At 31.8% G+C, this 15232-nt stretch overlaps 1 protein-coding gene across 7 annotated transcripts in view; it reads right to left on the bottom strand.

Moving 5' to 3' along the window:
* Positions 1-10647, bottom strand: part of LOC143249169 (non-homologous end-joining factor 1-like) — a 45835-nt gene extending 35188 nt beyond the window's left edge. For 4 of the 7 annotated variants that reach the window (XR_013027612.1, XM_076498618.1, XM_076498622.1 and 1 more), the window contains exons 1-4: positions 10516-10605; positions 8997-9202; positions 8281-8493; positions 4949-5087 (exon numbers count right to left, since the gene is read on the bottom strand). Coding sequence is in view for 6 of the 7 variants with exons in the window: in XM_076498618.1 (XP_076354733.1) it covers positions 4949-5087; positions 8281-8493; positions 8997-9191 (547 nt within the window). In the remaining variant the exon portion in view is untranslated. Of the gene's footprint in view, positions 1-4948; positions 5088-8280; positions 8494-8996; positions 9203-10208 lie in introns of all 7 variants that reach the window. The other 3 variants (XM_076498621.1, XM_076498620.1, XM_076498619.1) reach the window with 3 other exon arrangements.
* Positions 10648-15232: the final 4585 nt, after the last annotated feature.

Raw genomic sequence — 15232 nt, 5'->3', positions numbered from 1 at the left:
TGGAGAAGAAGATGGACCAGAGGAAACACCAGAACACAGAACCAAAAGAAGTGAATCCAGGGATCTGCTGGAAGGAATGGTAGGGACAGAGTTGGGTGTTGACACTGATTCTTCAACTTTCTTAACCATGGAGGCCAAAGGACTTTCCACATGGTTTGAGAACAATTCTTTTGGATTCATGGAAAGATCAGTCTACACTCCCACTGTAGCAGTGGAAAAAAGTGCAGCAGCATATGTCTGAGATGGAGTGGTGGACTGTAACATTCAAGCCTCTGGGTAAGAAACATTGTGAATCATTTTCAAATGCTGTACCTCTTTTTCTTCCACCCACCCAGAGCATGAACAAAAGAAAGATCAGTGAGAACCACTAAAATTAATGCAATGAGGGTCTATTTCACACTCATAAACATCATTGGTCCTTGCCACTGCAATGAGCACATTTCAAGGAACCACAACATGATGTCTTTGAGTGACTGAGCTGTTGACATTGGAAACATCCGAGAGGCTTCCAAATAAATGGATGTACCTTGCAATTAAGATAACCTGCCTTGATGGTGGCATGTGGACATGGTGATGTAAATGTCAAAATTAGGAAATTGGTCAGCATCATAATTCCATCATTGTGAGTGGAGATACGCCTCACTGTAGAACTCCTTGGGTGGTGAAACCAACGAGGATATCTGACTCAGGGATGTTCTTCAAATTCCTCTCAGCAACAACTCCTCATGATGAATTCAAAGTAGCATTAGGAGTAACCTCAATGGGTATATCTCCAGTGGCCTTTCTATGCAAAATGAGTTCATGTGTTTAGAAGTGAATGTTTCCACCAATGTCACCAGAACAAAGCTTTTTGACTAACTTAGGAGAGCCAGCAAGTCTCTCTAGTCCCCTCTGAATAAAAACGGAAAACATTTGCCCTAAATATTTGTCTGAAAGAGAATGTAGTATAAAAAAAAATGAGGTACAGGCATTGAAGAAGTTGAAAATTGCTGTTCAGAATCTTCAAGACATCGTCATTTACCAATGGTCTGTTTTTTTTGCTATTATTTTTTTAAATTTGATTAGATGGATCCATAATAAAGAGAGAATGTTTCAGTGCTCACTGACCCCACCCACCAGTGGATGCACAACAGTGCCAAATAAGGACACTGCAGCAATGCCAGAGTTTCGTGAGCACTATACTTACATACCAGCATCAGATAAATTGTCCACAATATCCATTGTGAACATCCAACAGTGGTACTTAGTTGACCCTAGCCCAATTGGACAAGCCACCTGACCCTGGGAGGAACACCCCAAGACCACCTGTCAATAGGAATTCAAGGCCAAAGGGGTGTGTTAGGGTTGGACCCCTCAACCACCAGGATCCTCTCCTCCCCTTCATAGGTCGCCATGCACGGCAAACACATAGGTGGATGTTTAGATCCAAAAGGAGGTAAAATGAAAGAACAGAAACTTCTTTGGGAGGTCCCCTCACAAAATACAGGAAAATCCACATTGAGGGGGAGCAGAAAGGGTTAAAACATAATTGATATTAAACATGGTTATAGGACAAACAGTGCAATTTTTTTTTTAAGTGTACCTAATCAGCCACACTTGTAACAGAATGGGATCCACAATACAACAGCAAAAAATATCCTGAAAAAGTTAGAGAATAAAAAGCAACATTTCACAATACCTAAATGTCAAATTTTAAATAAGAAATCAAGAAAAATTAAGTTGGTAGTATAACAAAAAATGTCAACAAATCCACAAGCAAAAACTAGCATGTCTGTATAGTATTATTGGCAATCAAGAACTGATTAATGAGTGTACATGTAAAGAAGTCACTGATTATGATAAGAGTGGTGTTGCACTCCTTTTGGTGAAGAGCTGTTGTAGTTATTTGTATGTAGATATGCAGAAGTGGGTAAAAGAAGACGATTGGCATACATTGAAAATTTGCACTGACATAGGGCAGTGCTAGTGAAGAAAAGCTATTTTGTGAGTGGAGATGTATTGGAATATAGCTTTAGATATTTCAAAAACAACATTATCTTAATATAAGAGCAGTTACATCCACTAATATACAGTGATTATACAGTTTTTAGAGCCACTCAAAGAATATTTCTTTCCTGCAAAACCACAATACATTTTAGCTAAGCCATGGGAAATGGTTGATTAGAACTGATTTTTTTTTCCTGATAAATCTATGCAAGCAGGCAAATAAAACAGAGATGCAAAAATAGCGAACATAACAGAATATGAATATAAAAAAAACAATCTTATATAGTTATTTCTTTAACGAAAAAACATGTACATTTAACTGTTAGTGTTTTTCAACTGCTCAAAGCATCATAATTCACACACTGAAAAGAAATTATAATGATAATTCTTTTTCCTTGAAAGTTTCAGGCAAAACCACATAAGGGTTATAAGGGTATAGCTTGCCCTAATTTTCTAATGACAAACTAGAGAGAAGACAGCTAGTCAATAGCACCAGAGCCTAGAGCTGAATGATAAAAGATATTTACTAAATCTGTTGATAGTCTCAGTAAATTTGACAGTAGAGTTCCCAGCCAATTGCCTTTCCTTTAATTAGCAGTTAACAAAATAAAAATAAAGTAACAATAAAAAAAATGGTGAAGAGTGCTGCCAGCCAGTTGCTTTTTCTGTAGTCAGCAGTCCTAAATTAGTGACAGGTAGCTATAATAAAGATAAGGTGAGAAGGTTCAATACCAATGTACATCAAACCAAAGACACTCAAATTAAATCACCAATGCTGAATAAATTTCATATTAAAAATAAAATTTAAGGCTAAAATTGGACAGCATAAATAGCCCATTGCGTAACTTTGTGTTTTAAACAAACGTAATAGCACTATTTCAATTACTTGGACAACTGATTTAATTGTAATTTCAATTAATCAACTGTTGGAATAATCAAAAACAGTAATAACTGGAAATACTAATTTTGATTAATCAATTAATCACAGCTTTGATTAATCAAGTACCTTATGTGACACTAATCAGTATAATAGCTGTTCACAGATATCAGTTAAATCACCTAGCTCTGTCAATGCTACTTCCTCAACTACTTTAATTGAATAGTAGGATTTGATCATCATTCTTATAAGCAAATCATGAATCCTTTAATTCACACACTAACCACTAGACCATATGTGGCTCCATAAAAATATTAAAAAAAAACAGGTATTCATAAAGAATAGAATGCTATAAAAGAAGTTAGTTTGAAATGTGTGTGTAATATATTTGATGAAATTTAAAAAATTTGTTCTCAGTTCATAAAAAAGAAAATTAGTGAGCAAAATCTGACATTACAAAATTTATTCCAATAGGTAATACTGAAACACATGGTGAAAATGCCATCTATAAATTCTTATGCTCCATAAAGTCAACATCTTGTAAATAAAGCTTCTACAGTTAACTTTTTCATAGCTACATCCAAGGCTTGTTTCTCAGCTTTTATACAAATTGTGCATCTTAGACACTTTCCAAGATTTAACATCATTTGTACATCTTTCTATAAATATCAATACTTACTTTAAGCTTTTTGTAATCACAAAATATTAAATATAATTCTAAATGATTTAATTTCACAACATTTTACATAACTAAATTATATCAAAAACTTTTATTTGAGAAAATCCATCTTTATTTTTTAATTTAATATATAATTATGTAGCCCTGAGGGAAAGCATATAAAATTGTTTTGTTTATTAATAAACACAAAGCTACATAATGGGCCATCTGTACACTGCCAATCATTGGTAGAGAGAAAGAGAAGAAACCATGGCAATTGTGATATAATCCTCCACATCAGATTCCCAACAGATAAAATTAGCCCCTCTGATAACTAGATTCCAACAGAAAGATGATTACAATGCTAGGCTCACAACCTGAGGGTCAAAGGATTGAAACATGTCACTAATTATGTTTGCCATTTCAGCTGTAGAAATGTTCTAATGTGATGATCAATTCCATTATTTGATGATAAAAAGTAACCCAACAGTTGGCAGTAAGTAGTGTTAACCTACTGCCTTCCATTTAGTTTATCTCTTTAAAATCAGTGATAAATAATCCAAACAGCCCTTGAGTACACTTGCAGCAAATTAGAAAAAAAAAAGATACAACATCAAAACATTATGGAATTTAAAACATAAGATCTGTTTCAACCAAGTTATAGAGAAAAGATGGAGGAAGTCAATTTATCCTCACAAAACAAAAATATTGCACTAGACATGGAATACACCTTCTCTGAAGAAGTTTTAGAAAAAAATTCTGTAGAAATTACCTGAGAAAAAACACTTTAGATATTCTGTTCCAGACTGAGAAGGTATAACATAATTTATACAGCATCAATAATCTCTCTCTTAAAGTGCATATGCTATCACATCACTGAGTGTCCCAATTGAAAATAGAGTTTAATCTGTGGGCATTGCAATATTATTGGAGAAAAAAAAATCACCACCACCATTATCAATGAGAAATGTCTAAAAATATCTAAGTGCAGTATTAACCATGTTTATCAATCACACAAAATAAGGTCAGTACTGCACAAAGTGAGTTTTCTATACATGAAAAGTGTACAAGGTCTCTCAAAACATGTACATTTGCAAAATGTCAGTAAACATACAGTTTATCTTCGAGTTAAACAAAGAATGAAGATAAAGCACTTCCAGATAAATAGAAATAACAGACATATGAGTTAGGTGGTGAAGTAGACAAATGTTTAAATTACACAGATGTTTAGATTTTGATGGGAAAAGGTAGTAGAAAAATATATTTATCTCAGTATAAAACTACAATACCATATTTAATGGTAAAATCCAAATTTAGATACCTTTTTGCTATAAAATCTATATACTCATAACAAAAATTTTATAAGTCTGAAAAAATTTAGGGAAACACTCCAGAAAGCTTATTACCAAATTTACATTACTGCTCACTTCGTGAAACTGTTGCTCCACTGGCTTTATAATTATCTATTTCAGCATCTTTGCTCTTCAATCTTGCAATAAGTTCTCTTTGTTGTCTTTGTAGTTCAGCAATCATATACATTAGGGGAAACACAACATGTTTGTTGAACTGTTGTAAAAAACAAAAAGAAATTGAAATTATTGAAGTTCAAAATAAACTGTTTCTACACACAACATCAGTAATTCATTAGACATAAATAAAAATGTTGTACTACATTTCTTGTTTATAAACTTTCACCCATAAAACTAAATGAATGGCTTACAGAACAAAATGTAGCCTATAATGTCATTATAAGTGGGAATGCTTCCAACATTGAATGTTATTTTTCAAAGATGTCAGGATATATTGAGTGAGGGAGGATCTTTCCTCCATTAATTTGTACATCTGTCCAATAATTTGCAGCATCATCCCAAATATACTATTGCATATTTCATTTACCACTATGCCCTCAAGTTGCACTTCTTAATGACTACAAAGATTCCTCTGTAAACATGTACCACAAGAGTTTTGTATTTAGACAGATATGGACAAAGAACTAAGTTGAAGTTACTGTATATTTATACTGAACATAAACATGTGGCATTAAAAAGCTAAATGGTATACAAAAAAAAGTAAGCATGTTTGCTCATATTTTTCCACTTTTATTGGTTTATTTTTTTATTTTTATTTTCATAGTATAGAGTCCCATAGTACCAAAGTAATCTAAATACATTAAAGCCAAATGATTAGTTCAGTCAGGTAAGAATTCAGTAACTTCAAGGTTTATATCTTTATTTCTAGTCATGTGGTTAGAATGAAAACAATAAGAAGATATAACATGATATGAGATTAAACCCATTTTTAAACTTTATTACAAGTTTAACACAGTAACAAATGTACAATATGAGAAGGTTTAGTCATAATCTGATACATGTAGTTACACAGACGTGTGTGTGTGTGTAGTTTATTTGAATCATCTAACCTACAGAGTTAGTGCATATATGAAAATTACATCTCCAGTTACAACACGAACAAGTTCTTGCTGCTCTTATTCTAAGAAGCTGAAAACCTAAATGAGACTTGATTCTTGTGTTTACAGTTTTTGGCACAGGCTTCTACTAAAAAAACTTTTTTTAGTTTTTTTTCCCTTTATAGATGTTAATGTTAATAACGATAAAGGTAATAAGTACAACCTTTATAAACTTAAACAGAGATCCAGACAGTTTCTTTACAAGTTAGGTCAACTTTCCCTAAGTTATGCATATACTAATGAAGGAGCTATTGTATAAAATATATAAAAAACTTCTACAGAATAAAGATCCTGTTCCTAAATAAATTTAACTCAAGCCCTTGAAATTCTTACTAAATTGAAGTTCTTAAAAAAAAAACAAGGGTCTAAAGAGGATATGCAAAGCTATAAATCTTGTAGTTTGATTTTCATTGTTTAGTTTCCTAATCCTTTATCTGAAGATTGCTGTAAAAGTGCTTGGAAAGTTAATATTCAATTAACAATTTCCAGCACTACTTCAGAAACTTATTTCTTGCCTTACAAATATGTTGAAATTTTTGTATACATCTTCTGTGTTTTTGGACATGGGTACTCTGGTATAAGTTAAGTATAATGACTTTCAAAAATTCTTTGAAAAGGTGCCTCACAGCATATTGAACAATAAGTTTGATGCTTACGTGACTAAAGAAAAAACAAAAAACAAATTGAATAAAAACTGACTTAGAAAAAAAATAGATGGCAATAAATGACATTATTTGGAATTTAGAAATTAGATTAATAGGGTCTCCTTACTGTTCATTATCTATATAAATGAACTGGAAAAATGTTTCAAATAGTGCATTTCTAAATTGGATGGTGGTATTAACTTTTTGAAAGGAGCCAATTCTAAGTTTAATCACACATATCAGTTTATCTACAGATACATTCTTCAAATGACATGTGTTAATTCATTTATAAATTAAACAATGATTATTCATATTTGGTAAACTGAAAGCGACTGGACATTTAGATACATAACATGTCTCTGATTTAGAAACTCTTTGCTTCTTTAAATAATTATGAAATGTTCTATCTATGTATGAATAGAAAAATTATTTTCATGTAAAGAATTTGATAACATTAAACAATTCTTGTCCTATTTATGTCATAGATAGAATACTTCATAATTACTTAAACATGTTAGTAAATTATGTATATCTGAAGTCTGAAAATATCCTGTTGTCATCAGTTTACCATTCACAGTTAAACAGTCTTTAATTATTAAAAATTAGTTTAAAATGTTATTCAAAGATACAGCAGCGATATGTGTTTAAATCTAATTGCCATTTTTAATTTTATTTAAGGATCATATTCCTGTGTAATCAATGACTGTAATCTTGCTATGTTGAATTCACTAGAACATTAATGCAAATGAAAGAAAATTCTATCTTAAGGATCCCTTATTAAGTGAAGTGTACTTGAGCATACCCTAAGAGAATGTGACACTGTTATCCATTCTAACTGGTTTAAGATATTAGTAATGCCCAATGATGAACAAAGTCTCTGCATGAAAGAGAATTTGTTCATTCACAAGCTGAGACCTGAGATTAAACATACTAAATTGACAAACAAATTACTTTCAGTGTTATAAATGTAGTTTGATTATAACTATCTGAACAAAGTGAAGAGATGGACTACTAGAAATATGCTATGAGCAGAAGCTTGTTTTCCTATGGAGTACAGTAAAGTTAGAAACTTATTTCAATTATTCAACGACATTCTCAGATGTTTGAGGAATTTTCTTATAGGTAGCTTCTTTAAGTATTGGAATGCTTTTTTTATGTTCCTCATATTTTCTGGATTACTGGGTATTTAGTATTTGAAAGATTTTCCTCGTTGCATTTAACTGCTTAATATCTTCTTGCATTGCAGTCATGAAAAACTAACCAGGATTACTGTGCAAAAAATTAATACAGTTGACTTTTCTGTCATGTTGCCTAAATGTTAAATTCATGTATGTTAATATGCTACTTTCAATACTTCAAACTGCTGATGAGAAAAGTGTAGAGAGTAGGAAGTTTTCACCCAACTTGGATAATTAACAACTACTTTTCTACCTTTAACTTACTTTGTGTAGATTGAGGATGTAAATGAAATCTCCAAAAAAGAGAAATAAATATCATGAAGATATGAATTTTAATTTCAAATACATTATAATATTTGAGCTTAAATTTTTAACATGCATAAGTTAATTTGCTCATTAATTAATATTTAATTTTGAAATGTATTGTCTATACTTTACATACAAAATATGGTGCAACACAGTTGGCTTACTTGTTCTGCATGTTCAGGCTGTAGATAAAATTCCCATAAAAATGGTACCCCAGCAAAGTGTGACTCTACTTTTAAAACAGGTGCTTCAACAGCTTCTCTAACTTCAACCAAATAATGCATCTTGCCTGCATTCCACGATGAGGCTTCTGACAAAATACTTTCAATCTCTTGCAGTAAACGACTGGTCGGAACCTCAATTTTTGGGTTTAACTTCTATGTTAAAGATAAAATATCAAAACAAAAAGATTTAGTTTTTATAGAAAGTTATAAAACAAAAAATACACTTCACATTTATATGCAATTTACTCAAAATCATCTTATAGAAAATTTATTATTAAAATTGTACTTGTCAAATATTTTCTCTCCTTTTATAATTACAATAAATAAGAGTTTTAAATTTATATATCTAAAAACCTGTAATCAAGTAATATTTATTTACACATTACTTAGTTTATTTAGTAGTACTTCATTTAATAAGTGTGCATGGTCAAAAAATGTATGTCAAAAGTTAATTTGATAGCCGTTTTCCCATGATGTTCAGAAACTAGTATTTGTTTGGTAAGAAAAAAGTATGAATACATTAGATATGTATTATACAAAAATAAGTACTTCTACACAACACATAGTCATAACATATGACACACCTCAATACAATGTAGCTTTACAAAGACCTGCTGTTCTTGTATGTAATTCATTCACACGTTTTAATAAATTACCTGGGTTCTAGAAAGCAAGTCTGTTTTCAAAAGTTGTTCTGAATAAATATGAACCAAATCCGTAACCAAAAGTTTGTAAGATGTTTCAAAAATTTCAAACTTCACCAGAAGATTTCTGTTTTTATATGACACTGAGCAATACTTCCATGGAACAGAGTTGAGCTTGGACTGCTTTCCAAATGCACTGTCAGCCATTTTCAGTCCTAAAATATTAACAAACAATTATACAAACCATAATTGATACAAATACATACAGACTACAGTACCTTACATAATAGTAAAGAAATGAAATTATTTAAATACAATCTAAATAATATTTCAAAATTATCCAAGAGAGCTTGTCTGAGAAGTTATCATGCATATTACATACACATTAACCAACTAATTATATACTTCAAGAGCACTTTAATCACAAATCAATTAAAAAGTGAAAATCTTTATATGTAGGTGTGAAAATCCAGACTCTTTTTATTTTATGAATATTTTATACGAGTGCAAAACTGAACTAAAGATCTTTTACTTCATGTGAAAATGCCAAGGATCTTCTTTAAAGATTTATAAAATAAATTACTCTATATTTCCTTACTTTATTTCACACAAGACCACTGGGGTTTGTATATATCATCCATAAATGAAAAAAAAACTGTAACCATAATTGTATGTAAACTACAAGTAGTATTTATAGAACTAGTACTTATAACTTACAAACAACAATCATTACAATTTTTTACTTGTGGTTGAGCTTACAAACAACAGCAGTTTTATGTTTATTTTGAATTTTGCACAAAGCTACATGAGGGCTATCTGCACTAGCCATCCCTAATTTAGCAGTGTAAGATTAGAGGAAAGACAGTCATTGCCATCCACTTTCATCTCTTGGACTACTCTTACCAATGAATAGTGGGATTCACCATTACTTTATAATGCCTCCACAGCTGAAAGGACAAGTATGTTTGATGTGATGGGGATTCAAACCCACAACCCTCAGATTACAAGTCAACTGCCCTAACCAGGCCCATGGTTTAATGTGAAATAAAATAAGATATACAGTAAAAAATTTTATTAATCTTTAAGCTAAAAATAAATCTTTAGCATTTTCACTTGAAACAAAACTGTCAAGAGGATCCCTAATTAAATTTTCCTCTAATATTAAATATTCATCAATTGATCAAATTCTTAAAAAGCCTGAACTTCCACATCTAAAGTACCTACTAGCATTAATAAGAGGTACAGTGCTAAAATTTTCTTCTAATCTTCGTGGTCGTGTTCTTTATAATCGTTTCTAACATCCAAAGTGCATTAACATAACCTTTAATAAGTTTCGTTTGTTAACATTTCCCAACACTACCATACACCTTTCCATATAACTAGTACTGCAACTAGTTAAAATATTATGCTAGAACACATATATTCTTGACCATATCCCAAACATAACAGCAAAGTTGATTTTATAATTAATCTAAAAAAATAACAAAAACCATGAAAGAGATTTTATTTTTAACAGAGAGAAACTTTCCTACACTAGGGTATTAAAGGATATTAATATCCTGCTTCAGACAACTAATCTAACCCTATACCGCTATAATATACCATACAGACCAGTTGCGAGATATATCAAGTAGCTTTAGCGACATCTCTCGATTAATTAAAAACGAATTTCGGTCTGTAGTATAGAAAATAAAAATATATATACATGAGAGTACCTATTTGATATTTCGGATAGCCCCAAACATTATCTAACAGTCAATAAAACTATCTAGCTTTTTGTTAGACATTTAGATATTTATCCTGTAGTTCGAAAGTTAGACTATTTTTTACTCCATTTATATGTAAGTTTTTTATTGTTTGTTTTTAAATTTCGCACATAGCTACATGAGAGCTATCTGCGCTAGCCGTCCCTAATTTAGCAGTGTAAGACAAGAGGGAAGGCAGCTAGACATCACCACCCACTACCTCCTCTTTGGCTACTCTTCTATCAATATTATAACGCTACCACAACTGAAAGGGCGATCATGTTTGGTACGACGAGGAATCGAACCCGTGACCCTTAGATTACGAGTCAAGTGCCTTAACCACCTGGCCATGTCGAGCCAAATTATTATTAACTTTATTTTAAAAAATATTATGGATCTATGGTGTCCAACACGGTCGCCACATGTGGCAAAATGGCTATTGACCCCCCCCCCCCGCTAGTACAGCGGTATATCTTTGGATTTACAATACTAAAATCAGGGATTCGATTTCCCTCGGTGGGCTCAACAGATAGTCTGATGTGGCTTTGCTAGAAAAAACACACATACACACACACACCTGTGGCGAATTGGTGCTTTACTTCTACCACCTATTTGTTTTAAATATAATTAATTCTATAAATAAATAATCAAAAACATTATTGTGAATTTTACTACCCCTTTATATCTATTGGGTTGAGGAATAATTCGTAAGCGTTTTTTCAAGTTAAAAATATATTCATAAATGAAACGCTTTCGCAAAATATTTCATGTCATTTGGTAGATAATTTTTTGCTCTAATAGATGGTGTGTTTGATTTTCATATGTCTTTAATTTTTGCTTTCATTTTCAGCTCATTAAATGGAATGTCAAGTGGACAAAATCGAGCATTTTCGACACCATCTGCTTTTCGCATTTAATTTCTTGCAATTTCGTTTAAAACAATGCATACTATATACCAAGGTATTACATGAAATAGAGTATCATAATAAATGTTTTGGGTGTAATGTGTTCATGCATTGAAGTATTGTATAGTCTTGCATGTAATGCTTGAATGAAATTATTTAAAAACGCTCACGAATTATTCCTCAACCTAATATAAAAACACACTTAATATTTTTGTCATGTGCTGAAAATGTCAACACGTTCTCCACAATGTTGGCTATTATAAAAGAACTGTTGAACCCCGCTGTTATACATCTTAAATATAAAACACCTGATATGCGATTAGCTGTCAATTGAGATAACATTATTCTTAAGACCTCTGTCGACGAAATCTGTGTACGTCTGAGGAGACAGGGGGTTACTGACAAACATGGCTTACAGAGTTAATTAGACAGCAAGTATTAGGTATTCAATCAGTATGCTACAATAACTTGTATTCCATTTTTTTAAAATAAAGCACTTAATGTTCTCATTTAATTTATTTTCAGCTCTATTAATCTGGTTTTTAAATATATTTTTATGTATTATTTATTATCGAAATTGTAGCTTGGTTCATTAATTTGTCGGTCACACAATCACTAATAACATAAAAATCACACATAAATATGAAAAAAATACTGCCGAGGAAACGAAATAGGAATGGGCATCTGGTAATAAAACTCTGTACAACCTTACATTCCGTCCAGGTCTACTTAGTTTTTTTTGTGCTTATGGTATTATACAACTCATGCACTTTATAATCATTCATTAAAGCACATCTGTGGTTATTCTACTTTTGTGTAGACAGCAATGAATCCGTTGAATCCGTGACGTTGATACAGAGAAACTTTTTAAGATTTTTTTTAATATTTCTATTTTAATTCACCTGTACACCTGATGTACGAAATCTTGTTGCTCTCTCATGCAATTTCAAAAGAAGGGACAAGTTGTAAAGAAAAGAACATACAAGTTATGGGTCCACGCGAATATCTTATTTTTTCTGGTGTCGTATAAACAGGCTTTATGGTACGTGTATCGTTTCCAGTAATTCAATTCACAGAAATTTCTATTCATTCTATAAAAAGCATAACTAAATTGGATATGTTTAATTCATTTGACTTATTGTATATATGATAGAAAGAATTAGCGAGCGCAGATAGCCCTCGAGTAGCTTTGGGCAAAATTAAAAAACAATAAGAATTAGTGACGTAAGCATGGACACGTTCTCTTGTGAGAATGTAAAGAAGTTTTATTAAGCCATATCTATTCCTCCATTGTTTCCTCACTTGCTGGTGCACTCATTCTTACAGATCCATTTTTTTTTAAATATTTCTTCCACTTCTAATAATCTTTGTGCTTGCTTGTCTTCCTCTAATGCCCATGTTCAATATAGTCATCAGTTACAAGTCCAAAAATCTTATAACAAATTGGTAAAAGTGATTTATAATGATAACGAAGTAGTTTTATTTGGTGTAACATACTATATATTTTGACAGAACATTGGTGTGTCTTTTAAGGTCAAAGTTGTTTTTCTCTGTCTAAGCCAGACAAAAAACCCACACCTGTTGGAGTTACGTGTGTACGTGTTAATTGGTTATTAATTTATTTTATTCTATTTAATTACTTAATAATTTACTAACTGAGCTAATATTATTAGTATAATTAATATAATTTGTTTTTTAATTATTTATTTATTTTCAATCAATTGACCATCCTCAGTGCAGGTCAAGCACTAAACACGACCATATTAAGTAAGTGGTCATTTATAGCCATTAAATTTAGCCATAATGATTAAGTGGTCATTGTCAGTGTCTTCTCTAAAGGGTTTCTGGTTTTGTAGAGTTTAATCTAGTAAATGTGTTTGATGCATGTCATGCAATAACCAAAAATTCATAATCTATTTCATTGAGCTGTCAACAAATAAGATATGGGCCGGTCGATTCAGAATCTCATTGCTTATTTATTTAAAGTGAATGCCATAATCAAAGACAATTGATCAATTTTAATTTTGTTTCATTGATGTTTAGGCATAACATTTCCTTTGTGTCAGAGCTACTCTACCCATTTGCTGATACATTAGTACATGCACATCAAATGTTGCAAAATGTTTCTATTATACGTATTCTGTGGGCAAATTATAGCACATTTGCAGTGGGTAAAACATCAAGTCCACTGTACATCACGTCTAAACATTAGAAGATCTAGATAGCAGTCAGTTGTGTGTCGCTCAGATGCCTGGTATGCTGTAATGAAATACAATCAGTGTTTATCCCAATCATTTTGGTCAGGATTCACAAAGTCAGTAAATAAAACAATTATACTGAAAACCATATGGAAAATTTTGTTTTCATCATACCTAATGCTCGGCACAATCAGGCAGATAACTAACTATTGGAATTAACTACTTGATTTGTGTGATATCTGTAGGTATTTCAAAACATGATATCAGTTGTTCGTCCAACACACCTGTAGAGGACTTGTTAACCGATGGTGAATTGACTGATAACAACTAGCACATGCCAATCATCCTTACCAGTTTTGGATAGATGAATATCTACATCCAGGACAATTTTCTTTAGAAGAAAACCAAAATATTTCAGCTTGCAATCTGGCAGATTCCCTTACGTGATTCTTTTTGTTTTCTTCCGTGAAGTGTCTACACCACTGTTTAAAGTTTTTAAGAAATTATTGCAAAAATACTTTTACAGATATACGCACTATACAAAATGTGAAGTATTTCCTGTCTTAGAGCCCCGAGGACAATTAGCTACATCATATGCTGGCTACCACCTCTCAGTGATTTTTGATTATGACAAAGTACACCCTCCACATTCGCAGCCGACTATAAAAGCGTCACTATGGGTCGATAAAAACGAAAAAAATCCCAACATGATATTACATTCTTAGAACTTATGGGTGAAAGAATAGAGGAATGAATATATTATAACACGTCAACGACATTATATCCGCCATATCCAGTTCCGACGAGGCCTTTTGTCAGCTAATAAAAGAAAAGACCATATAATTGCTTCAAATAAAGATGTAATATTCTGTTCTCTTATATTTGTTTCTACTTCCCCAGTTTGGAAGTATTTTTGCTTTACTTTTATAGAAATTACTATGTCGTGGATTTTATATGTATCTGACAGCTATTTGTGTCGTAATAAATACGTCTTTATCTAATTTTTCGTTTTACGTTTTTTCCCCTTTTCTCATTTGACAATTTTTTAACTTTTAAAGGGTCATTTGTTTGAAAAATTATTCCTTAGAGTACGTGCGTTTGGCTTTTTTTTTTTTTTGCAAAATGTTGGATTGGTGTTTTTCTCGATTTGATTAAAATATTGTGCGTTTTATTTCATGTTCAATTTTACAAATTTTCTTATCACGTGTGTATAACAGTTTCCTTGTTTATAAACTTTAGGAAAGAACTTCGTGTTATCTAATCCTTTTTCCTTTATAAGACATTATTCCAACAGGGTGGTTCGAAACATGCTCGCCCTTTCAGCCGTCGGAGCATTATAATGTGACGGTCAATTCCACTATTCGTTGGTAAAAGTAGCCCAAGAGTTGGCGGTGGGTGGT

The sequence above is a fragment of the Tachypleus tridentatus genome, chromosome 4, assembly GCF_004210375.1.
Source record: "Tachypleus tridentatus isolate NWPU-2018 chromosome 4, ASM421037v1, whole genome shotgun sequence".
NCBI lineage: Eukaryota > Metazoa > Arthropoda > Merostomata > Xiphosura > Limulidae > Tachypleus > Tachypleus tridentatus.
This window is presented reverse-complemented; position numbering and strand designations above follow the sequence as displayed.